Source organism: Agelaius tricolor, unplaced genomic scaffold, assembly GCF_023055355.1.
Source record: "Agelaius tricolor isolate 1412-34295 unplaced genomic scaffold, bAgeTri1.0.p SCAF_11, whole genome shotgun sequence".
Lineage (NCBI taxonomy): Eukaryota > Metazoa > Chordata > Aves > Passeriformes > Icteridae > Agelaius > Agelaius tricolor.
In genome coordinates, this window is record NW_027269271.1 from 21,325,686 (window position 1) to 21,350,227 (window position 24,542).

The following is a 24,542-nucleotide window of genomic DNA, read 5'->3' on the forward strand; positions in this document are numbered from 1 at the left end:
CCATCCGGTGAGTGCCGGACGGAGCCGCCTTGGCAGCACGGCTGTGCTTCACGCCTCATTGTCCCATGGCTCCCTCCCACCGCTCCCCGGCAGCCCGGCCTCCAGCCCCGGCGCTGCCTGCCAGGTTTCCCTAGCAATGGGCCGTGCCGTACGACGCAGCCTTCTGGCTTCCTCCCCGCGGCCTCCCCGGGCTGGCCGGCCTCCCGACAGCCTCCGCATTGCCTGCCGCCATCCTCGGGCCTCCTCCCGCCGCCGCGCTCCCTGAGGCAGCCAGCCCATGGCCGGACCCTGCTCGGCGCGGCTGCAGGGCGACGTGGCCGCCTTCAGCGCTGCCCTGCGCACCCTGGTCAACAACCCCCAGTTCAGGTGAGGGCCCGGGGCGTGCCGCCTCCCCCCGACGCTCCTGCTGTTTTCCCGCAGCCCTGAGCCCTCCAGCTGGGGCCATTGGGGCCCGCAGGGAATCCGGGGAGCCCCGGGCAGCTGGTGGGGCCGACGTGGCTTGTGCAGCGCTCCCCACACATCCGCATGCCAACAGGCCACCAGCGCTGGCCCGGTGTAGCCCACCCTGCACAGCCATCCTCTCTTAGGGGGAGGGAAAGTTCCCGGGTCTGCCCAGACCCCCTCTGTCCCCAGGCATGGTGCCAACAGGGCAAGGCAGTTTCTCAGGATAAATCCAGTGCTGGGCTCTTGCCCTTGTCAGGAATGGGGGTACATTGAGCTCCCCAGGAGCAGTGCTCAGTTCCTCTCCCACCTGGCTTTATTGATGTTTTATCACCAGAGGGCATGGCATCCCCTCCTCACAGGGTTTGGCATTCCTGCCACCACTTGCCACAGCAGATAGCAGAGATGGAGATGCTGCTTTGGCTTCCCTCACCCACATGGTATGTCCTGCCTGGCTGTGGTCCTCTTCACCCACTTCCTGCTGAGGCCTAGTCAGCCTATCTAACACCAGAGCTATCTAAGGAAATCCCCATTCCTGCTGAAATTTTTGGCCACCCAGAAGAGAAATCCCAGTAAAAACTCCCCAGCCACAGCACCAGGCAGTAGAGGAGTGGCTGACAGTGCCTGGTCATTCTCAGCCTACATCCTGCTGCTCACTTTTAACCCATACCCCTTATCGAGCATCCTGCAACCTGAAATCTGTGCTCTGCATCCATCTACTTCATCCCACATTCTGCATCCTTTCTTCTGTAGCCTGTATCTTACAGCCTGCACTCTGTAGCTTTTGCTCTGCATCCCACATCCTGCAACCTTCATTATGCATCCATCCTGCAGCCTGTGTCCTGCATCCCAGACCTTGCATGCCATCATCACAGCTGGCATTCCACATCTCACAGTCTGCATCCTGCATTCTGCTTGCCCCTCTTGGCCTGTGGACTCAATCACAGAGCAGTTTATCATGATCCCCCTTGCAGGAGCAGTCATGGAGGACCTGTTGGGCTCTGCTCACAGCACCCATCATGCCCCAGCTGTGTGTCTCCTGATAGACACTTGGGATGACACAGTTGTCCTTCCTTCTGGTGGGCACATACACTGGAAGTGTCCTGTGGGACACTCTGAGGGTTTGTGCATGTCCTCATGGCAGTTAGAGTTTGGGTGGCATGTCTTCTGCTCATTGACCTGTTGGGATGGAGGAAGGAACAGGGGGATGGATGGGCCATAGCCACAGGTGTGCTCAAGCTGGAGACTCCATGTCCTTTGCCTGCTTCCTTTCCCCTGATCTTGCCCCCCTTTTCTGGGGCCATGGAGCTGGGGAAACATTTTGGGGAGGGGAGGGTTATAGGGGATCAGGACAACAGGATAGTCCCTGTGCTCTACTGTATGCCACAAGCTGCCCTGTTGGGCCAGTGCCAGCCCTTCTGGCAGCTGTGCCAGGGACTTCACATCCCTGAGACGATGAGTCAGCTCCCATGAGTCAAGGAGGCTGATCCTGGTGACAGCAACGCTTTCCTTGGCTCTGCTATGCCAAAAGAGAAAGTCACTTTCTCCAGCTGTCCTTGGCCTTTCTCTGCCCTGCTTGGTGCCAGCACCCTGGGCTCTCTGTGCCAGAACCCTGGGCTGTCTGTGCTTTTCAGAGGACCTGTCATGCTCACCTCACCTTCAGCATTCAAATGGCTGGAAAGAGCCACCAACAAGGTCCCCTCTGTTCCCCTGTTGGGACAAACCCCTGGGTTAAAAGTAAAGGGTACTGCCCCCTGTGCCAGGCATCAGCAGGGCCCTTCCTGTGTGCCCTGTCCCAGCCCAGGGAAGGCTGTGTCCTTGCTTTCCAGCCCTGTATCCCTCACGGTCCCCTCTCCCCCGCAGCGATGTGATGTTCGTGGTGGGCCAGGAGCAGCAGAAGGTGTTTGCACACCGCTGTGTGCTGGCGTGCCGCTGCCAGGTGTTCCGTGGCATGCTCAGCCAGGACTCCTCCAGCAGCATCCCACCCCAGGGTCCCTTCATCCTGGGCAACGTGCAGCCTGAGGTCTTCCTCGCTGTCATTGAGTTCCTCTACACCAACAGTGTCACCCTCAACAGCCACATAGTGAGTGGGGATGGGGCTGGTGGGGACCATGGACGTGGGAGGGACAAGAAGGGGATGCAGGGGAAGGGGGTGCTTTGCAACTCTTGGTGTGCCAAAATTGGAGGAGATGGTCTGTGTGATGCTCTCTGGCTGGCTAACAGGGTAATGAATGTGTGGGCTCTCAACCCAGCACAGTGGGGTGTCCACAGCACCTTGTCCCAGTCTTGGGACCTCTGGCTGTGCATACCCTGGATGGTGAGAATGGGGACACCACAGCAGGAGACCTAAATTTTTCTCCATGCAACAGCCTTATCTCCCATGCCCCACTCAGGAGCTCCCACAGAAGCTGGAGCACACCTGCCCTTTACCCTGGGCTGCTGTGCCCATCCATGCCCCCACAGGCTGATGATGACAAGGTCCCTCTTGCCTGCAGGCACTGGAGGTGCTGACCTCGTCAGTGGAGTACGGCTTGCAGGACCTGTGCAAGGTACGGTGCTATCTGGGCTGTGGGCAGTGGTGCCTGAGCAGCACCCCAAGATGGTCCCTGCATGGCTGCTAGCTGGGGGTGCCTCTGAGGAAAGCACTGTGGTGAATTACACAGGCTTGGCCCTGCTTCTCCATCCTGGAAAGTCTCTCTAGTGGGATCCCCCTTGAGGGGGTGCAGCAGCGGCCGGGAATCCCACAGGGGAATCCCGAGAAATCACGGAGAAGGACATGGAGTTTCACATCTCCTGCACAGCTAAGGTCAGGAGGAAAGCCCCTGTGCCTTCGCCCACACGTGCTGTCTGGTCATCTGACAGCATGATGCAGTTAGAGAGAGCCCCAGTCCTTGAGAGCAGTCAGCACCTCAGCTGTGGTGCTGCCAAAGCTGTGCTGCTCCGAGTGGGAAGGTTTTGGGAAGGCAGCAGGGACACAGAGGAAGGGTGGGAGCTGAACGAGGAGGGGCTGGGAAGCTGAAGCAGCTCAGATTTGGGGAGGGCAGCCAGGCCACGTCATCAGCCTGATTCCTGAATTACAGCCTGGCTGAACATGTGACCTGACATCTCACACCCAGACTTCCCTCCCCATCAGACTGGGAAAGTACCTCAGGAGCTGAGGAATCGTGGGCTCCTGTCTGCCAGTGATGGGATGGGACCTGTAGGAACAAGATCAGCCAAAGCCCAGATGTGGCACAGAGCTGTCAAACAGCTCTCTGGGCAGGGAAGGGATATAAGGGGTGTTGCAGAAAAGGGGGACCTGGTGCTCCTATCATGACTCACACCCCACCACCCAGCAAATGCATCCTGAGGGGGTGGACCTGCACAAAGGAGGGGTGGGAGGGAAAGGGGCTGACCAAGGACAGCTGGTGAAATCATGTCAGTGTGCCCAGCTGCAGGGTGACCTCATATCCCTCTTGCCAATGACTCAAGGCCCTTCTGCCCCAGCTGACAGCTCCTCCCTGCATGTCACATCCCCTTGGGTTTCCCAGGGACTCTGGTAGGCAGGTGAGATAGGCAGGAGAGAGGTCCCACTCAGGATAAACATGCTGATCTGGCTGCATCCCACCTGCATCATCCATGTAGGGGATGCATCTGGAGATGCTGTTCCCCCAGCAGTCACAGCCAGAGCACAGCTGGCAGGCAGGGCTGGGGCAAAGCTGAGGTCACCCAGTGCGCTGCAGCTGGCACCAGGATTGTGCCCTATGGCAGAACATGGATAGCATCTGTAGACAGGATTAAGGGACCCGCCTGGGGCTATCAGATTGGCTGGATTTGGTCACATCAGTCTTGGTCCCTGTCTCCATCAGTGGCCAAGCTGGCTGCCCACATCCACACTGCAAGGCCTCATCCCACAGGCCAATGCTTATGAAATCCTGGGGGGCTGAAGGTGCCTCTGCCCCACATTCCATGTGCTGGGGGCTTAGGGGATGCTGAGAGTTGTGTGGGGGGATGGCAGGGTTGTGTCCCCCACTCTGCCCACCCTCTCCCTGTCTGTGTTACAGCTCTGTGTCAAGTTCATCAAGGACACGCTCAGTGTGGAGCAGGTCTGTGAGGCTCTGCAGGTAAGAGTCACACCAGTGGGGTCACAAAGGCTTAAAAATAACCTGTACAATCTTAGGGGCAGGAACAGACTTGACCCTTCTATTCTCTGCTGGACAGTGGGGCAGGTTTCCCACTCATCCCTGGCCCAGCAGCTGCCAGGCCAACTCCCAGACCACTAGGATTGTACCAGGGCTACAAGGGACAGTGGGGCCACCAGATCCTGGCAGAGTAGTGTCTTCTCTGTCAGCCTGAGCAGGACTGGCCAGAACTCCACAGTGCCAGGGCTTTGTCATCATCTGCATGAAACTGGGAGGCACTGGGTTTTGGGGAGCCAGTCCCAAAACCCCTGCTGAGAGTTGAAGCACCTAAAAATAGCCTTGCAAAGGTCCTAATGGCCCTTGCCGTGCTACTTGGTGGGATCAAGGCTGCTCTCCAGAGAAGGGGTATTTGTTTAATCTCCCACAAGCTGAAACAATCTTGGGGTGAGGTGCCTGCCCTAGAACACAGAGCCCCAGCCAGATGTGGTGCCAGACCACTGCAGCATAAACGGAGCAAAAATTGGCCCAGAGGAAACAAAACAAGAAACCCCAAAACCCCAGAACAAAACAAACCTGAAGAAAACAGCTTGTCTGCCCTCCCCAGTTACGTCAGCACTGGTCCCCTGCTGTGGTGGAGGGGGACATGTTGTTCACTCTGCCTGTGCTGGTCCCGAGTACCCACACACAGGGGCTGCTGGGGGGATGGGGTTGTGCCCTCCTGGTAACCTGATGGGCAGTGCCAGCCCTGGGACAAGCATTGCTCAGTAGGGCTGGGAGAACATGAGAGCAACCCCAAATTCCTGCTGCAGTGCAGGATGGCAGCTATGGGTCAGGCTGAGGCTGGCACCAGGGGTATGGGGTGCTTGTGGGGGGCTCTAAGCTGATCCTGTGCCCACACAAGGAGCACTGGGGACTGGTGGTTTCACATGTCTGTGGTGTTACCTTGTGAGAACAGCACCAGGGCTTCTCACCCACTGGTGGGCTCGGTGAGGTGCCTGAGCAGAGGTAGAAAATCACACGTCCTGCTTAGGGTGGGACTGGGTTACTGCTATGGGCATTAGAGCCACCAAAACATTTGATCTTGGGCAGGCCAGAAAAGGAGGGGGCCTTGGTGCCCCTTCCTCCCCACACTCTCGCTGTGGTACCCAACCCAGAGGGATGTGTGGCTCACCTGTGTCCCTGACAGTGCCCATGTTTCTGTAGGGCATTGGCAGGGAGTCCCTCCTGCCCTGAACCCCCTTGCAGGTGTCTGTGTTGTCTCACAGGCTGCGGTGACCTATGGGCAGGTGGACCTCCAGCAGCACTGCCTGGCCTTCATCGAGGGCTGCACCGCGGTATGGTGGCAGGTGATGGGGGAGCATGGGGTGGGGTACCCCAGGGCATGGGGGGCACATGGCATGGAGAACACTGCATGAGGCAAGGGAGCAGGGCTCCTAAGGACTGGATGCCTGGAGGCTGGGAGAGGAGCAAATGGTACTTGGAGAGAAGATGCTGGGTGACTGGCAGAGGCAGGCTGGGGGGTTCTGGAGTGCCAGAGGATTGGAGTTTGTGTTGGGGGATGCTGGAGTGCCAGGTAGGGATGGCACCAGGATGCGTCTGATGGATGGACGGGGTGGTTGTGTGGGGTCCTGGTTCCAGCACCCTGGTGTTGTGGTGTGCTGGCAGGCAGTGGTGCGGACCCAGGGCTTCCGTGAGCTCTCTGACGTGGTGCTGGCACGGGTGCTGCGCAGTGACCGCCTGGCCGTGGATGAGCTGGAGCTGGTGCAGGCTGTGCGGCAGTGGGCACACGTCAGCTCCGTGAGTGTCATGCAGCAAGGACCACCCAGGGGTGCCTGGGCCCCCACCAGCCCAGGCTGGGAGTGTAGGCACCCTGTCCCTGAGCCCAGGGCTCTGTGATGCACACAGAATCTGTGTCACTCCCCCCAGGCCCCTGCCTCCCCTGGCGCCCAGGACGTCACCAGCCTCAACCCTCACATCCTGATCTCTGACAGGCTGTCCTGGAGCGTCCGGTGCCAGAGGTGGCTGCCCTGCCAGTGAGGGAGCTGCGTCTGCCCTTGCTGGCACCCAGCGAACTGGTGACACTGGAGAGCTACAATCAGCAGGACCTCCTCATCCCGGTGAGCCGCTGCCTGTTCTTAGTGTCCCCTGACTGACCTCCAGGGCTGAGGTGCTGTGGATGGGCTGAAGAGGACCACACTGTGGCAATGCTGATGCCCCCATCTCCACAGGTGGAGAACATTGCGGCAGCCTGGCGAGCCCACGCACTGAGGAGGGGCAGTGGGGTGCCCTCCCGCCTCTGCCGTCCCCGCCGGGGCACACGGCCCCGCGACCATCACCGTCACCTTGAGCCACACGCCAAGTAGGGGATGGGCAACGAGTTTTGTCCAGCCCAGCCAGGGACTCTGCAGTGGGGCAGGGAGTGGGGCTGGGCACTGATGCTGCCGTGGCCAAGAGCATTGATAAGGTGCTTTGTCACATGTCACAGTGTCAGGGCCAGGGCAGGATGCCTGGGTCACCCTAAAAGTGATGCAGGGGCTGGGGGTAGGGTAGAGCTGGGCTATGGAATGGGTGCAAGGGCACTGCAGGCTGCCCAGATAGTGACCCAAGGGTGGTGGGGCTGCAGAAATCCCTGCGGCATGGGGATCCCAGATGAGCTCTGCCTTCCCCGGGGCCGTGCTGCCCTCCCCCGGCAGCGGGGCCGTGCTGCAGTGGGAAAAAGCACCAGCACCTGCCCGGGCAGGGGCACAGGGACCCTGGGGTTTGGAGGGGGCGCAGGTACGAGGGGACACATGGGCATCTTGCATGCACTGCTGCACCGACAGGCTCCCAATCCCTGCCAAGCCCTACCAGCAGGCCACACACACACAGGACAGGCTGCCAGCCCCACCATGTGCCACACACACAGTGTGCAGCCCTCCTTGCACCCCCCATTGAGTGTGTGCACACAGCTGGGTCTGTCTCAAGCACACGTACCCCCCCCCCCCCCCCCCCTTCCAGCTGTGTTCCCCAGGAGAAAGGGCCGGACACAGCAGGTAATTTATATATAATATATATATTTACTCTTTAAAAATAAACCTTCAGTCCCCACTACCGCCTGTACAAACTACAAAAATAAACCTTTGCTCTCTTTGATATAAATAACTTAGATGGCGTGTTTGGGGGGGGGACTGCCCGCCGTGCCCACGCCTGGCACGGGGACAGGGTCCCCAAGGCCACCCCTGCTCAGTGGCAGTGTCGGGGGGCCTGGGGCCGCAGGCACAGCAAACACCGCTGGAGTTAAAGTGCTGGGTAACGGCGCGGACGGTGCCCGGGATGGGGATGGGGACAGGGACGGGGACAGGGGCTGGCTGCAGGGACAGCCCCGTTGCACGGGGACATGGTAAGAAATACCGTTTCCCAGCAAGATGTGCCTGGTGGCACCATGGGAGCCCACGTCAGCGTGCAGCACCCTGTGCGTGCTCAAGCCTGTGCCATCCCCTAGACAGAGCACAAGTGTGACACAGGGGGCTGTGATCGTGGGACAGCTCAGGGGCTTGGCACAGCAAGGACCACTCCAAGGATCTCTCCCTTCCAAAACCCTGCCTGTGTGCTGGGGAGCAACAGGCTCCCTTTCTCCACTGTGGCACATCCATGATCTCCAGCCTTTCCATCCTTGCCACTGAGGAAACTGAGGCACGGACTAGCATGTCGGAAGGGGTGAGCTGCCCATGGAGTGGAGGCATGAACCAGGTCTGCCCCCAGGTTCCTGCTGCCTCCAGTGGGCAGCCCTGCACTGGGCAAAGGGTCTGCCCGCTCCCTGCCTGCACCCTGGGTAGATGGGTGAGGCTGTAGGCTGAGAAATAAATCTTTTAAAATAAGCTTAAAAATATATATCTCTCTATAGATAGTTTCCCTTTGCAATAAATAAAGGTGGGGGTGCCCACCCTAGGCCTTGCCCATGGCATGCCAGGGCATAGCTGGCTCTGGGGCTGCCCCCTTATCAGAACAGGGGGCATCAGGCATCAGCTCATGGCCTGGGATGGGTGGTCCCAGGAGGAGGTGTTGGGGAGCAGGCAGTGACCCCACAGAGGGGGAGCTGGCATGGCACCGAGTCCACCTTGCCAGCAGCTCCAGAAACAGAGGGGGGAGTTAGTGCTTCCATTTCTGGGGGGCAATACGTCCAGGGCAGGATAACCCCAAGCCCTGGGTGATGGGACACGGCACCAACGGTACAGCCTCGGGTGAGGGACACACGGGCACGGCGTGGCCTGCACACAGCTTGCATAGAAGTGCCAGCCTGCCCTACCAAGCCCCGGTGCAGGGTGCAGGGGGCCGGTCCTCCTCAGCCAAGACCGCTCCGGCGATTAGCAGCACGACACGGGTGACCCCGCTCTGCACCCTCCTGTGCCCACTGGGTGCTGGGGAGATGCTCTGCCCAGGATCCAGCAATCTGCAGGGAGAGAGATTTGGGGGTCAGCTGGGTCCCTCCACACCCACCTCGCACCCCCACACTGCCATGCACCAGCCCTGGGTAGGGCGTCCCCAAGCTCACCTAGCGCCAGGCACCTGCCCCGTGGTGTCCCATGTTCTGCATCTCAAAGGTGTCGGGCACAGTGGCGCCGCTGGTGCTGGGCTCGTCCAGGCAGTCCCGCTCACCGACGGTGAAGCCCTCAGGGCTGAAGGTGGGGTAGGAGCCGGGCAGTGTGGGGTGCAGGGCCACTGTCACTGACGCAGTGGCCGTGACGGTGGTGTAGCTGCCGGCAGGACCCTGCAGGTGGGTGCTGTAGGTGGGCAGGGCTGCGGGGGGGGCTGGCCGGGTGCCCGCTGGGCAGGGCTGCGGGGGATCTCGGGGCAGCATGGTGCATGGCTCCCCGAAGGGCAGGGGGGCTGCAGGCTGAGGGCCAGAAGCCTCTTTCTTCCCCTGAGCCTCCAGGCTGTCCTTGTAGGGCTTCAGCACCTGGAGGGAGAGCATGAAGCATGAGGGTCCCCAGTCATATTGAGCATCCCTCTGGCAACACCACCAGCCCCCATCCCCCAGCTCTATCCACGACCCCCTCCCTGGGGATGCAGGGGAGTTGGCAATACCACAATGGGTAGAGACACTCACAGTGATGCGGGGGAAGCTGGGGTCCTTGCCAGCCTCCAGTAGGATGTGTGCTGGGGCAGGAGGCACAACGAAGGGTCCCCGTGGGCTGCCTGGCCCCACGCTCTCCGTGTAGTGCTCCGTGTCAGAGGGCTCAGGGAAGGTGGCGGGCCAGGCTGGAGCACGCCGGACGTACAGTCCCCCAGGGCCCAGACATGGGGGTATCGACTCTGGTGGGGGTAGGCAGGGGCCATTATCCACCAGGGATGCCTGGGGAGAGAAGATAGGTCAGAGGAGCCAGGGACAGAGAAGTATGGAGAAGTAGGGAGTAAGGGTTGATGCGAGGATTGGGATTTGGGTGATGCCAGGTGAAGCAGGGATGGGATCAAATCGGTCAGGGAGGGATGGGGGGAGTCGTGTGTGGAATGAAGCAGGAACAAGGTCAGGTAGGTATGGGGCAAGTAGAATATGGGTCAGAGAAAGAATGAGGTAAAAGAGGGATGATACAGGGCAAAGGATGGACTGAGGTGGTTTCAAGATGAGGTTGGGACTGGACAAAGCAAAGATGGATAAAGGGTGAAAGGTGGGCAGGGAGAGGGGCAATGGGGGATGGAGAGACATGGGTACAGGGCTGGGGAGGACGAGGTAGAGGTGGGATGGAGGGGGTCTCTTACCTCAGGGGGTGGCCCAATGACAGAGAGCAGCACGGGCAGCAGCACCAGCCCGTTGAGCAGCCCCAGCAGCGTCAGGATGGTCAGCACCGCAAAGAAATACCTGAGGGGGCCATAGGCACATGGGGTAAGCAGGCACAGCCATCATGAGCCTTTCCCATCACAAACACAGCTGGCCCTGCCATGTCTCCCCAGCCTCCAGGCAAGATGGAATGGCAGTCCCCAGCAAGATGTCCTCACCAGCTACCCCACATCCCCACTACCAGACAGGGGGGACTGCCCCACCCACTAGCCCCCACTGCCAAAGCTTTTGTAGGGCAGCACGTGGCTGATTTACCCTTCTTCAGTGCTCACCTCATGATGAAATCAAACTCAGAGCCAGCCAGCATGAGGACACCCAGGAGGGTGGAGACAGCACCATCCATCACAGGCGCGAAAGTGTGCTCCAGTGCTGCGGCTGAGCGCACGTTCCTGCTCCCTGCAGCTGTCAGGAAGCCCTGAGTGGGATGGAAATGTCATGCAGGGCTGTCCCCCATGTGCCACCCATGATGGGCCACCCATTAGCACATGGCCAAGCGGGTGAGGGTGCCAGGGGGTGGGAACTGGGATCAGCCTGTACTCACCAGGGCCACGTGGACAGTAAACTCCACACCGATGCCCACCGAGGCAATGAGGATGACCACAGGAATGGCGCTCAGCTTGATGCCCATCAGCCCCATGATGCCAAACAATTCCACAGCAATCATGGCCAGGATGGAGACCTGGAGGGTGGTGGGGTCAATGAGAGATGGCTTTGATTGGCTTTCCTCTCTCCCTGGCAAGCCTGACCCTACTCCATATAGGGCAGCCTCACCTCACCAACTCTTCTCCCTCTATTTGGCGTTCCCTCTGTCCCATCTTCTGGGGGTAGCCCTCACCCTGCTCTGCATGGATGTCATCAAACCCCTGCCCACTACACACATTCCCATCATAACGGGTTCCCTGATCCCTCCATGTGGCTCCCCCAACAACTGTCACTTCCATATGGGTGTTCCTGTCACTCTTCTGCATGGATATATCCAGGGCCCCCTGTTCTCTTCATCAATGATATAACTGATCCCTCCATACAGGAGTCCCCCACCCACTGCCACCCTCATATGGGCATCCCTTCCATCCCCTGGCCACTCCATCGCCCAATTCCCATGAAGCAGGAACCCAGGGCCACTCAGCAGGACAGGAGAAAGGCTGGATGTCCCTGTCCCCACCCATCAGGACCATCCCCGTGCATCAGGGTGCGTACTCACGATGATGCCGGCGGTCCAGGGGTTGAGCAGCAGCAAGGCGCAGACCAGGAAGGTGCAGGCCAGCAGGATGCTGATGGCCAGCAGGAACCAGTGCCGCAGGCCGATGTACTGCTCCCAGAAGAGGAAGGGGTAGCCGCTGGGGTAGCTCAGCACGCCGTGGCGCTGGGCAGCCTCCTGGCAGATGGCCCGTACGCTCTCAATCGCCTCCACGAAGTCGGATGTGCGACGCAGCCCGCTCAGGTAGAAGGGGAACTGGGCGAACTCCAGTGGCTGGGCTGCTGGGACTGGTGAGGAGACCACAGGCAGTATGAGGGTATGAGCAGTATGGGAGGACAGGCAGCACAAGAGCACCACAGTCACACCAGTCTGATGCCTGGCTGGCTACCGCAGGTCTGGGGAGTGTGTAGGGAACAGACTGGGGTCAAGGAGGAGGGCAGGGCATTTCTCTGCCTGTAGGATTTTTGTGCATTGATGGGTTACTCTTTGCAGTGACATGCTCGTGGGCTGGAGCAGGTGTGTGTTGCTAAGGGCATGGAGAATGCACAGTGGGATGCTCAGGGTGTGGGGTGCAAGAGGATGAGGGTTAAGCATGGGGAAGCAAGGCAGTTTACCAGATGGGGTGAGGGATGTGAGGGGTTTCACTTCAGGGCAAAAATGTGTAGGGAGTGGGGTACTCTGCAGGAGGATGCTGGGGGCAGAGGGGACCTTGAGGAGCCCACCATGCTCACTCACTTCGCAGGTTCTCGCCCGTGGTGTCGTACTTGTCGTGAATCCACTCGGGGGGTGGGGGGTAGAAGTTGGCCTGGGAGGCGGCAAAGCCCAGGGGGTCGTTGCTGGCCCACACCGTCAGGCAGATGTAGAAGGTGTCAGGGGGGATGATGCCATTCTCATCCACCAGTCGTCGCGTGGTCAGCTACAGGAGAGACCAGGAGTGGGCATGAGCTGGGCAGCTGGGGCAGAGACATCCCCAGCCCGGTCAGCCCAGCCCTGTCACCACTCACCTGGTTGAAGTTGAAGGGGTCCTTCTTGTTGCCAGTCTGGATGAGGAGCTTGTATGCCAGTGCCCCATCCTCGGAGCCATTGCGGTAGCTGTCATGGGTGATGCGCCCGGCCTGCCAGTCCCTATCGAAGGTGGCCTGGAGCCCTGGGAATGCAGAATAGGGGTAAGCATCCCTGGGGACACACCACCCTGCACACCACCCCGTGTGACCCAGGGAGTGTGGTGCCGGAGGGATGGGCACACAGAAGCCCCAAGGCACAGCATCCTGGGCTGGGCACCTTGGGACCATCCTCCCCAGGGTGCTGCACACAAGGGAAGGCATTCCCAGGCCACTGGGGAGCGTGCAGGCTGAGGAGAGGACTGTCAGGCAGGGGAGGTCATGGAGAAGAGGTATGTCCCTCACCTCTCAGCCAGTCCTGGAAGTAATGGAGCCACATTTTAGGCAGGTCGCGGTTGCCCTCCCGCACCACGTACTTGACAGTGCTGAAGGCCTGGTGCAGGCTCAGCAGGGCAGCCTGGGCACCCGGGTAGTGGAAGCCACCCTTAGTGACAATGAACATGTTGTAGAAGGAGAAGTACTTGAACTGGGCCGAGATGAAGGCGTGTGCCTTGGTGTCCCGTGGCACGATGTCCGTCAGGTAGAGGCCATCATGTACCATGGTGGTGCCATAGAGGCTCAGCCCTAGCAGTGCCAGGAACAGCACCACCACCACCACCTGTGGGGACAATGCGGGGGTCAGGAAGAGTCCTGTGCCACCCACCCACCCTGAGTGGCACCACCAGGGCTGTCCTCCCCTCACCTTGGTCCGGGTGCGCAGAAGGAGGGGGGCGTACTTCTCCCGGGCGAAATCAGCGAGGCTCCAGCGGCAGAAGGGCAGGGGGACACACTCCCGGCCACCCTTGGCCTCATCCAGCTGGGACAGCAGATCCCGGGTGGAGCTGGATGGGGCGAAGACCTGCGAGCCCAAGGGGTCACTGTGGGGCAGGAGGATGGCAGGTGAGGTGCACACCTGGGAGGTGGGTGGCAGGACGGTGACAATGTGGTGGCCCGAGGGGTCACACCGGGTGAAGGCTTGCACAGTGGTGGTGATCTGGGTGCTGGTGGCCATGCCGGGGTGCCCATAAGGAGACGGGTGGCAGGCATGGTTGTCGTTGGCGTCAGCAAGCTCTTGGGGCTGGATCTGGATGACCCTTGAGGAGCAAGGGCTGCATGGAGAGAGTGGAGGAGAGAGAGAAGGATGAGATATTTAGTCACCTCGTCTTCTTTAGGGAGCTGTGAGGTCAGACCCAGCCCAGCCAGCCCAGTGCTGGTACCTGTAGAAGCAGCAGAGGATGTCGAGCCGGCGTTTCTCCCGGCGGTGCAGGTCCAGGCTCAGGATGGCAGGGAAAACAAAGAGCACCATGGCGAAGTTGAACACAACAACCACTGCAGCCTGCAGGTATTGGGGGACACACGTCAGAGCGGAGTCTGGCCATCCCTTCCCATCCCCTGGAAAGGGACCATGGCCCTACCTGGAGGGAGAAGGCACGCAGGGCAGGGATGGGCACCAGGGCTGCCATGAAGAAGGCGATCATGTTGCTGACAGAGGTGAGAGCCACACTGGTCCCCGTGCGCTTCAGACACTCACCCGTCCGCTCCTGCAGGGACAGAGAGGGGTGATGAGAGGGACCACAGGGAGGCAGGAGGAGGCTGAGAAGCCCCTGGGCAGTGCTCAGTGCTCACCTTGAAGGGGATGTGCTGGCTTGTCTCGGTGAAGGCGTGAGCCAAGAGGAACATGTCATCCACCCCAATGCCAAGGGCCAGGAAGGGCAGGACCTGCCACAGAGAATTGACATGAGCAGAGGGACATGGCCACCACCTGAGAGGGCACTCAGGGTCCCACCCACCTCACAATACCCAGCTCTTCCCCCAGCACATACCTGGGTGGTGGCTGCATTGAAGGAGATGCCCAGCAGTGAGCAAAGCCCCAGGCCAGAGGCGACGGAGAGAGCCACAAGCAGGACCCCAGCCAGGCCCACAGCCCCTTGGGACTTGGAGCAGTCCCACCGCAGCATGGTGACACAGGCGTAGGCCAGCTGCAAGAGCACAGTGGGTTAGCAGGGGCCTGGGGGGAGATGGAGAGATGGCAGAGGACAGAGAGAGGGGGCACACGTACCATGAGGAGGTAGCCCCCAGCCACCCGGATGACGCTGACATCAGAGAAGGACTTCATGATGTCGTTGAGCGTGGTGGTGGAGAAAGCATGGACACTCTGCGTGGCGTTGGGAGGGATGGAGTCCTGTGCCAGCTGCCAGAGGTGCATCCCATTAGAGAAGTCAGGAGCCCCCTGCTCTACAGTACACCCACCCCAGAGCCATTCAGGGTGCCAGCAGCACCACTGACAGACCCTAGGGACGCGCTGGACTAAAAGAGAGTAGTGCCAGAACCCGTGGCCACATGAAAACCTGAGCACAGAGGGATGCTATGCACAGGCTCAGGCCATGTGGGGGCTGTTCCCGGTGCTCACCTCCACAAATTTCCTCTGCCAGGCCTCCAGGATGGCTCCTGCCTTCTCCTCGCTCCAGCTGATATCATGGATCTCATAGTCATCTTTGAAGTGCTCATAGAGCTGCCGGGGGCTCATGAGGAGGAACATGGTCTGCAGGGCCTCGGCGCTGGGGGACAGGCACGCACCTCGCTGGGACCGGCTGCAGCGCCCCAGGATGCAGGAATGGGTCCATCCCCCTCCCCACGGCACCCATCCCCACCACAGACAGCCAGGAGAGGACCCAGGCATCCTGCCTCCTTGCTCTGCCTTGCTCACTGGCCCCACACACTCAGCAGCCTCTGAGACAGGCCCACACCCCCTCCTGCAGCCAGGGCAGGTGTCCTGCCCTGTGCCTGGGGATGCCCACACCACAGCAGCTCTTACCGTAGCAGCTTGCCCTGGGAGTCTTTGGTCGTGCCACCTAAAATCAGCTCTTGCTGCCAGCGCATGAACTTCCTGGAGAAGCCGTGGCAGCCCCCTGAGAGCTCGGCTGGGATGTCGGGGCTCTATGGGTGGAGGGGGGTGTCAGGATTGTGGGGCAGGCAGGAGAGCACACTCCCACACCCAATCCTGGTCCTCATGGACTGTGACCCACCTGCTGGCTCTGCTTGTTGGGGGCACTGGAGGGACATTGGGGGTCCCGGGGGTCCAGGCAGGGCCGCTCCATGTAAGCCTGTCCCACCTCTGCCTTGTCTAGCAGCTCTTTGAAGCCTTCCAGGGATGTGAACTGCCCCAGCTCCTCCATCAGCTGCAGAGGATCCAGGTTGCTCCACTGGATGTCCGGGCGGCCCCTGGGCAGAGAGCAGCACTGGGGTCATGGGGGATGCCAAAAGCCACAGGCAGTACCACCACCACCCCTGCCAGCCCGTGCCAGGGGTGCTGCGGATGCCCTCCCAGGCAGGATGCAGGGATGCAGCCGAGCTCAGCCCCCAGCACATCCCTTACCCCCTCCTGGGGAATCCCCCGTGCCCTGTGCACCACAGTGGGCCGTGCCCCGAGTCAAGTAGCGTGCCTGATCCTGTTAGTCCGGGACAAAGCGGGGGGAGCCGGCCCTGCTGCCTGGCCCTGCTTTGTGTGAGCAGTCAGGCTGATTACTGCCCGTGGGCTAACATCTTGATAGAGGGGAGCAGGCAGGCAATAGCTCCCAGCATCCCTTACAGCCCTTCCTGCCATTTTCCCCCAAGCTGGAGAGTTTGGGGCTCAGCAGAGGTCCTGGGGGCTCAGCACAGTACTGGGAGCTGGGCGTGGAGTAGGTTCTTGGAGGTCCAGCAGGACTGCAGGGGACTTGGGTACCCAGGAAAAGGGTTTTTCCCATTGCCTGCAGATGCTCTGCTCCCTCCACCCCAGCCTGGGGAGCTGGGGGCCAGCTTCCAGCCTCACTCAGCTTCTTTTTTAAGACAGAAAGGACACACAAAAAAGCCAATAACCCAGCCCAGCGCTCCAAAGAGGGGAAGAAAAAGCCCCGAGCAAGTGTGGGCTCTGGGGAGAAACACAGCCTAATAATTCATGAAGGCTGGCTGGGCCAGAGCCGGCCGCTCGAGATTCCCACATACCAACCGGAGCTGCTGCTGCTTCCAAAGAGAGCCCCTTTTATCTGCTTTCGCTTGCTTCACTGAGCCAGGGCAAATCCTTTTGTCTTTCCATAGATTGCTGCTCTTTGTTCTCCCAGCTCCCACCCCGCTCACCCCTTGGCGTTAAAAAGGGGGACGAGTCCCCATGGGCCGGCCGGCACTCAGCCGGGGTGCCCGCTCCCTCGGCTGCTGGGAGAGATGAGTCCCGTGGCTGCTCCAGTGCCACCCTGCCTGTCATGGAGCTCAGCCCCAGAACGCTGCCCAAGCCGGAAGGCAATGCCACCAGCATCCCCTCTGGCACAGCCACCCCAGCCCCACTTGCTCCTGCTCTCGGCAGTTCCCCAGCCTGGCATGGGGAGAACCTGAGGTCTTGGGGGGGCAAAACCAGCCCCCCAGTCCTGGCTGGGGAGGCTGCGGCCCCTTCCCCCTCCTCCCGTCCGCAGCAGCCTGAATAAGGCCACTATTTCATCTATTTGGCAAGGGGCAGCTTTCAGAGCAGCATTAGCATGAGAAAGCACGGGGCTGCGTTTGCTGACAATGCACAAGCCGCCCCAGCTCTCCCGGACAAACACACGCGTAAACAGAAGGAATGTGGGGGAGGCTCCCCGGCCCAAGCCAGGGTCCCCAGCCCCACCACCACGGTGCAAGGAGCTGGCTGGGAGTCACTCGCCACCCAGCCCAGGGACTCTGTGCCCTCCGTGCCCCTGGGCACAGCTCAGGAGTGCGGGCGCCCCCTCACAATCGTGGCACCCACAAAGCGCTGCCAGGGGACCTGCAGCCTCATGGACCTGCCTGTGGTACAGCCACTGTCCCTGTCCCCATCCCTGGCCAGTGGGAGAGATGGATGGGATGGGATGGGATGGGATGGGATGGGATGGGATGGGATGGGATGGGATGGGATGGGATGGGATGGGCAGTTCCTGCCTGTGGGCTGCAACCCCCCTGCAGCGGTGCAGCTCTACCTGTGCCACCGAGGCCAGGCAGGGGAGGACAGGGACCTGTCCCCAGGGTGCTGACCCACCGGGATAGCAATGGGACCAAGCCAGGGCTGAGCAGGACAAGCCGCAGCACTGAAGCACCTTGGAGCAGGCAGAGCCAAGCTGCAAAGGGAGGTCAAGCACAGCCCCTCGGCAGCATCCCCAGCTCCTGCTCCCACCCAAGGCCCCCCACAGCCCAGGACAGTTCCCCACACACACTCACGGGAGATAGGCTGAGCCTCCCTGCAGCTTGGAGCCTTCCCAGAAGCAGTCCAGCGGTGTCAGGATCACACAGGGGAACAGCTTCTCTATCATCTGTAGGAGGAGATGCGAGGGGTCAGCAGGGATGGATCAGACCCCCCAGTCTCCCCCCACCTTGCTGGGCTTTCCAAACCTGTGCCTTCCCACATCCAGCCAGCAGTGTCTTCCCAGCACCTGGGGCTGGCAAGCCCTGTCCCCAGCACAGCCCATCCACTGCCATTCTTTGATGGACTGACCCCCCGGGGGCTCCCTCTGGCCGTCCATGAGCAGCACTTACCCTCTCGATCATGCCATTCTCAATGATGGGAACACCTGACTTGTAGCAGATCTTGTTCAAATCCCACGATCTGGAAAGGCAGAAGGAGGAGCTGAGAATGGGCGTATCCCACAGGGGACATGGCAAGGGGTAGAGGGATGTGCAGAGCGTGGCGGGGGTCCCCGTCCCCCATCTGGAGCCGGACTCACTTTCCGTACAGGGAGACTTGAACCTTGCTGGCGGCCAAGGCCGCCTCGAGGTGGAGCTGCAGGGCCTCCTGTGTCAGGATGTTATCACCCTCCTTCTTCGGGGTCTGGATCAACATCTGGGACGTGTAGACGGACTCCTCGCCCAACTTCTCCTTGGTGTAGCGCAGCTCCTGGCTCACCCGGCTGCCCGCTGTGGAGAGGACCACGATGTGCCCTGTCAGTGCCAGGGCAGGCAGAGCCCCCATCCCCCCAATTTGCCCTGCCCATCAGGATGCCCAGGGAATGTAAAGGGAATGGGAATCAAGGCCGTGCAGCATCAGGTGGTGCCATAATCACTCACAGGGACTTTTGATGTGTGGTTCCCCAATTGCTGCATCCTCTGGGTGCTCACACCCAAGGGATCCAAACAGGACACACTGGACCAGGCATCCCCCTTCCCACCAACACGGTACCCAGCCCCAAAGCAGCTTGTTGGCTTTGCTCTCACCAGAAAAAACCCACAGACAGATGGTTGGTGAAGTGGAGTGGACCCAACCTGTCCACTTCCACCTGTGCATTGTGGTGGGTGCTGCAGATGCCTAAAACCAGCCCACAAAACAGGAAGTGAAACTGGGGACACCCAGCCCAGCCCAGCTACCCCATGGCACCCCAAGGCAGCAGGGAAGGAGCACAGGGAGAGGCAGGCACCCCTAAGTCCCTGCAGCTGGAGGCTGCCCCACCAGCGGTTTGGGGCAGGGGAGGGAGGTGGTGCTGGGGACATCACCCTTCCCTGCCAAGGCTCTGGGATCTGTCCCCCTTTGGCAGCGGGAGAGCTCCGAGCACAGCAGGGCCAAGGTTTCCAGCTGAAGCCACCGACTCCATTTGCGGCTGCCTCGGAGTGGAAGAGGAATCCCCTCCCAGCCAGCGTGGCTGGGGCTGGGACCAAACCCTGCACGGTCTCTCGCATGGCTGAGCACCAGCCCAGGGACAGCTGTCCCCATCCCCTTCGAATGGGGGGCTCCCATCCCTCCTGGCATAGCAAAGGGGAGGCAACACAGCCCAGAGGAGGGTGGGAAGTGGATCCTGAGACCCCTCCCAAGTGCACTTGGCTGCCCTGCTCCCAGCCCCCTGTCCAGGCTGGGAGGGATGCTGCCCTGGCACATCTGGGGTGCAGGCCCCGTCCCAGTGCCACCCACTGGGGTAGCCCAGGATGCCCAGCGTGGGATGCTTCCCAAGGCAGTGCCGCTGGCAGGGGTGAGGCTCCTGCCCAGCCCCAGGAAAGCGAGGGGAGGTCACGATTCATCTGCACCAGGATGCTCCCTCAGCAAGAGGCGGGGGCCCCGGCGGGCCTGGCCCTCCGCCAGCACCGAGGAGGCCAGAGCGAGACCGCAAATAAGGAGCAGAATCTTCCCTTTTAATGACTTATTATATGGGTTGGTGTTTTGGTTTTTTGTTTTTTTTCCCCCTGCTTTTTGGGAACGGGGAGGGCAAAGCATCTTTATTGTTCCTGGCTGGGCCAGGGAGCAGCTGGTGTCCATCAGATGCCAGTTGGGATAGAGGTTGTGCCAGGGACAGGGAGGGGGGGACACGGCCGCGGCTTTTGTGTGTGTGTCAGAGGGGACAGCAGCACCCAGGGCGAGGGGACGAGGACACAGGGAGGGTGGGTGTCGGGGGTGGGGGGGAAGTGGGACGCCCATGTCGTTCCCAGCAGGCTGGGAGGTCGGGCAGGAGGTGCGCCAAGCTGCTCTGATCTCAGCCATGCCACCCACGCCGAGCCCGGGCGGGAGGTGGGACACAGCGCTGAGGGGGTGCCCGACAGCGCTGCTGCTCCCGGGGGATGCATCCTGCTCCGCCCTGCCCTGCCGGCATCTCCGCCCAGCACGGCCGCGGGAGGAGCCACACATCTGCAAGCATGGGGTGGAGGCGAGCCCCCCGAAAAATTAAAGAGGAGGGGAAATAAAAAAAATAAAAAAAAAAAGAAGAGAGAAAATAAAAAGCCGTCCCTTGTAATTAGTGTTAATTTGGAACAGGGCACTGCGAGCCGTCAGCAAGCTTCAAAGGCCGTGAGGAAGCCTCAAATTCCAACACCCTAATTAACCAAAGAGCAACATGAAAAGACAAGGCAGCGCACACAGGGCTGCCAAGGACACTTCAAACGGGCGCACGCCCGCCGGCCGGGCAGCCCGGGAGCGCCGAGACGCCCCACGCCGCACGCAGCCCCCCGGCCGGGGAGGGGGCTGGGGGCACCCCCATACCAACAATGAGCGCGTTAATGAGGAACTGTATGCAAATTCCTCCTTTTTGCTGTTGTTGTTGTTGTTGTTGTGTTGGGTTTTTGTTGGTTTTTTTTTTTAATTCCAATTAACAAAGGGAGCCCTTGGCTTTTTCATGCAAAGGGCTCTCTGGTTCCAATCAGGCGTCCGGTCCTGCTTACTAACAGCCTGCTCTGCTCCTCGGCAGGGTTTGGCTTCACTGCCCTGGACCCCCAACTCCCTCCAAAATCCAACAGCAGGGCTTGGGGGCAGGGCAGTCCGCCGAGGCTGGAGCATCCTCGCTGGGACTGGGCATTGCTCCTTGGTACCACTGCTGGGGGCGTTCTGGGTGCAGGCTCAGAGCGGTTCTGGCTGGACAGTGGATTGGGACCCTACACCCACTTGCACCCCAAACACCTGGGGTGCAGAGCAGGCTCCTGCCGTGCCCAAGCAGGGACAGTGGATGCTAGGGAAGGGACAGGGTCCCTGGCAGTGAGGGTGGCTGCGTGTGCGGCTGCCTCCCATCCACGGGCCATGCCGGGGGAGCCCTCTCCGTAATTACAGCATCCGCCACAAAATTACAGAGCAGGGCTGGAGCCTCCCTGCCCCCTTCCCGGCCACCCTGCCTGAGCCATTCCCCTGCCATTGCACCCCAAACCCTCCTGGCACAGGAGCCACAGCCACGGCACTGCAGCCAGCTCACCCTCACATAGTGGGACCAACTTGTGCCCTCAGCTGCTCCAGCCAAGACAGAGCCTCAGCCCCTGTGTTGTCCTGGGAGGGGTCTGATCCCAGCTCATTCCACATCTCCCCAGGGGTAGCCAGAACCTCCCAGACTCCTCTCAGAGGGTCTGGGGTCAGATGAGCCCATGCCAGGTCCTCTGCCCACAGCGCAGTTGCAAAGCCCCCCCCAGCCTGGGGCTGGCCCCCTTGCAGCCACCCCGCTGGTTGTGACAGCAAGGGGACCTCCCACCACGCTTTCCCAGGGCAGGGCAGGAGGTGAACAAACCCCGTGGTGCCCTGTCCCTGTCTCCAAGCACCCAAGGGTGGGGGGCAGCAGGCTGAGTGTGCCAGGGCAGTGTGTCTGGGTGGCACGGGGAGGGCAGTGGGTCCGGGCAGGCTGCCAGCCCCACACTGAGCCCCCCCCGCCTGGCAAGGCTGAAGGTGAGGGAGGGATGTGGGAGGTGCTGGGGACCACAGAGAGGTACCAGAGTCTCCCCAGGAAACACATGCTGCAAAGTCTACTCTGTCCCATCAGGCTGGGTAGAGGTCACGGTCAACAGCAGTGCCACCACAGCACGGATGGCACCCAGGCACTGCCAGTGTTGTCACTGCTTGAGTGACTTGGGTGGCACAAGATGACAGGGAGGGAACACTCCTGGGTACACATTCTCCTCTGGCCCCCAAAATCAGGCCCTGTCCCACTTGGTGTAATGGGGCTACGGGATGTGACAACAAATGTTGTTGAGCTGCAGATTGGGCTGGTGCACAGGGGATGCTGCAGCCCTGACCCCAGCTGGGCCCACTAGCAAGGGACTGGATGAGCAGCTCCCTGTGTACAGCACAACATCCCAATGCTAGGGTTGGGAACCACCACAAAGGCACAGCTGGGAGTGGGGCAAGGTCAGGCTGAGATCCCCTGGGAAAAGCCATCCCCAAGGGGAAACCCCTTTGCAGCACCCCCCTGCTACAAGAGGCACCCACGGGGGCAAACCCAGACCGAGCACATCCCGCGGGCAGAGATGCCTGCCCTGGGCCATCGGAGGGATGCCAGAACCATCCTGCAACTCAAGCACTGCCCCGCATCCCGGTGGGAGGGGGTCCCGAGGCACCGCCCCGAGCATCCCTCGGCTGCAGCTTCCCCGTGCTGAGCGGCGTGCAAGCCGGAGGCCACCTTCAAAGTGTTGTGGGGCGGATTAGCTGGATTAGGGAGGCAGTGAAAGGACCCATGCTGCTCCGGAGGAAGTCTCGCCCAGGGCACACTGAAAGAGCCATTTTTACCTGTCCCGGCCGCTACCGCCAGCCTCGCCAAAAGCCCGGCGGCCCCATCCTGTCAAAACATGTCCTGCCGGCCCCATTCACCCCGCGGCTGCTCCCGGGAAGGGGGGCAGCTGCCTGGCAGATGGGTGCCCCAGCAGCACCGAGGGACGGACGAGGGCTCGGCGCTGCCCCAGCTCCTCCGGCTGAACGCAGCCCCACGGAAGGGGCTCCCGGCTCAGCCAAGAGGGGCGGCAGAAGCCGGGGATGCCTTCAAAAAGCCAGCGGCGGAGGGGCTGAAAGGGCCCGTTTGGGGCCAGCTCCCCAGCCGCCGGCCCCGGCCGAACTCTTTTGTTTAACGGCGAAGCTAAATTAATGTCTTTATTACCCCAAATCGGGGGGCGGCGGTTCCCAGCACAGCGAGGGGGGCAGCCGGGAGCTCGCACCGCCCCGGCCAGCGCCGAGGGGACAGCGCGACCCCCGAAAAAGAGAGAGGGGGGAAAAAAAAGGGGGGGGGGGGGAGAGGGGATTCAGTTGGGAACTATTCACCGCTAAGACTCCTGTCAGCATTGACATAAATTTCCACTGGTGTTGGCATTTAGGCATTTGCCATTTCCATATGTATAGGGCTGCCTGTACTAATTATGCTAATCACCCCCTCTGTTGGCTGCTGTGAAAAATGGCCACATTAGGCACTCCACTGCTTGCTAATGTCACTTAATGTGTGGTTGAAACATACATTCATCCCCCTCTGAATGGTGAAATTTTTCCACATTGCTGGCTTCATTCAGGCAAGAAATGAATTTTTTGAACTCAGACCACTTTTCCAGGCCCGAGGGAGAGGCAGATAATAAAACCCTCTTCTTGGGCCCTGGCGCTGCCCCCTCCCAGCCGCCAAATAACATTTAAAACACACAAAAAAAGAGCCCGTTCCCTAAGTCCGTGGATATGTCCAAGTTAAAAAAAACATATATATAAAAAAGGAAAAAAAAACTTTCTAGAAAATAAGAAAATATATAAGTTAAAAAAGAAAGCAAAATGGACAGGGGCAGATAAGCCGCAGCCATCTGTAAAGTCTTCCAGTCTCTTTGGGTTAATTAGCAAAATTTTCCAGCCCAAAAAAGCTGACCAAGCTGTCAAGGAAGGGAAAAGGAAGAGCAAGAGGTTTTGCGCTCACCTCCCAAAGATAAATAAATAAAGGTGAACTGCCTGGACCCCATCTTCTGGTGGGTGGGGGGCTACTGGGTGAGCCTCCTTCCCTCCCCCCTTCTCGAGAAGAAAGGTTCTTTCAGAGCCAGAGGGGATTTGGAGCAGAGGGGAGAGCCAGGCAGGCAGGTTTTTGGGATAACAGGCACCTCAGCACTTCACGGCAGCAACACCCTAGCTGCTCCTCACTCCTCCAAGCCCCCAAGGATGGGGGCACAGTGTCCCCACAGATACCCAGACCCTGCAAACAGAGAGGACAGCAGGGTGCTGAAGGAAAACTCCCACCAGGCCAGGCAAGACAGTCCCCAGGCACCCTGGGCTGGCCCTCTCCTTCCTGCAGAGCAATACCTGTGTCACCACACCCCAAGAGCAATGGGGACCCTCTTCCCCAGGACACCCATCTGGGGACAGAGCAGGGACATGGCAGTCCAGGAGCCACCCCACAGGAGTGAAGTGAAGTCAGCTCTGGGCAGATCCCAGCAGGCATCTTGCTGTCCCAGACACGGGGACAAACTGCCATCAGAGCCCCCCAACAAGTCAGCACCAGCCACACAGAGCCCCCCAGATTCACCCACTCCTTTCTCAGCCCCTGCACAAACATCCCACCCCACAAACCCACCCACTCAGCAAGGAGACCACCCACCTCTCCGTGTGCCCACCCAGGAATGGCTGTGGCATCCCTGCAGCCCCCACTGCTGCTGCCCCACACCCCTCCACAGGACCCACCCAGCACAGTGGGGACAGGGGC

The 24,542-nt window shown here is 60.5% G+C and overlaps 2 protein-coding genes across 2 annotated transcripts in view; one reads left to right on the plus strand and one right to left on the minus strand.

Moving 5' to 3' along the window:
• On the plus strand, nt 1–7,649 carry BTBD19 (BTB domain containing 19). Its single transcript, XM_071436588.1, is given in 10 exon segments — nt 1–172; nt 175–267; nt 269–366; nt 2,305–2,524; nt 2,937–2,990; nt 4,485–4,544; nt 5,828–5,896; nt 6,228–6,359; nt 6,554–6,679; nt 6,791–7,649. Coding segments are annotated over 10 exon segments (1,023 nt in total). The 5' UTR covers nt 1–136; the 3' UTR covers nt 6,926–7,649.
• Nucleotides 7,596–24,542, minus strand: part of PTCH2 (patched 2) — a 21,456-nt gene continuing 4,509 nt past the window's right edge. Inside the window, 22 exon segments of the mRNA XM_071436586.1 lie at nt 7,596–8,991; nt 9,094–9,498; nt 9,649–9,894; nt 10,299–10,398; nt 10,650–10,792; nt 10,919–11,056; nt 11,579–11,862; nt 12,311–12,491; nt 12,580–12,722; nt 12,982–13,294; nt 13,379–13,784; nt 13,893–14,011; nt 14,091–14,216; nt 14,302–14,394; nt 14,499–14,654; nt 14,735–14,866; nt 15,086–15,233; nt 15,491–15,612; nt 15,702–15,897; nt 17,878–17,969; nt 18,193–18,262; nt 18,381–18,570. Coding sequence (XP_071292687.1) covers nt 9,094–9,498; nt 9,649–9,894; nt 10,299–10,398; nt 10,650–10,792; nt 10,919–11,056; nt 11,579–11,862; nt 12,311–12,491; nt 12,580–12,722; nt 12,982–13,294; nt 13,379–13,784; nt 13,893–14,011; nt 14,091–14,216; nt 14,302–14,394; nt 14,499–14,654; nt 14,735–14,866; nt 15,086–15,233; nt 15,491–15,612; nt 15,702–15,897; nt 17,878–17,969; nt 18,193–18,262; nt 18,381–18,570 — 3,803 coding nt within the window. The 3' untranslated portion in view covers nt 7,596–8,991.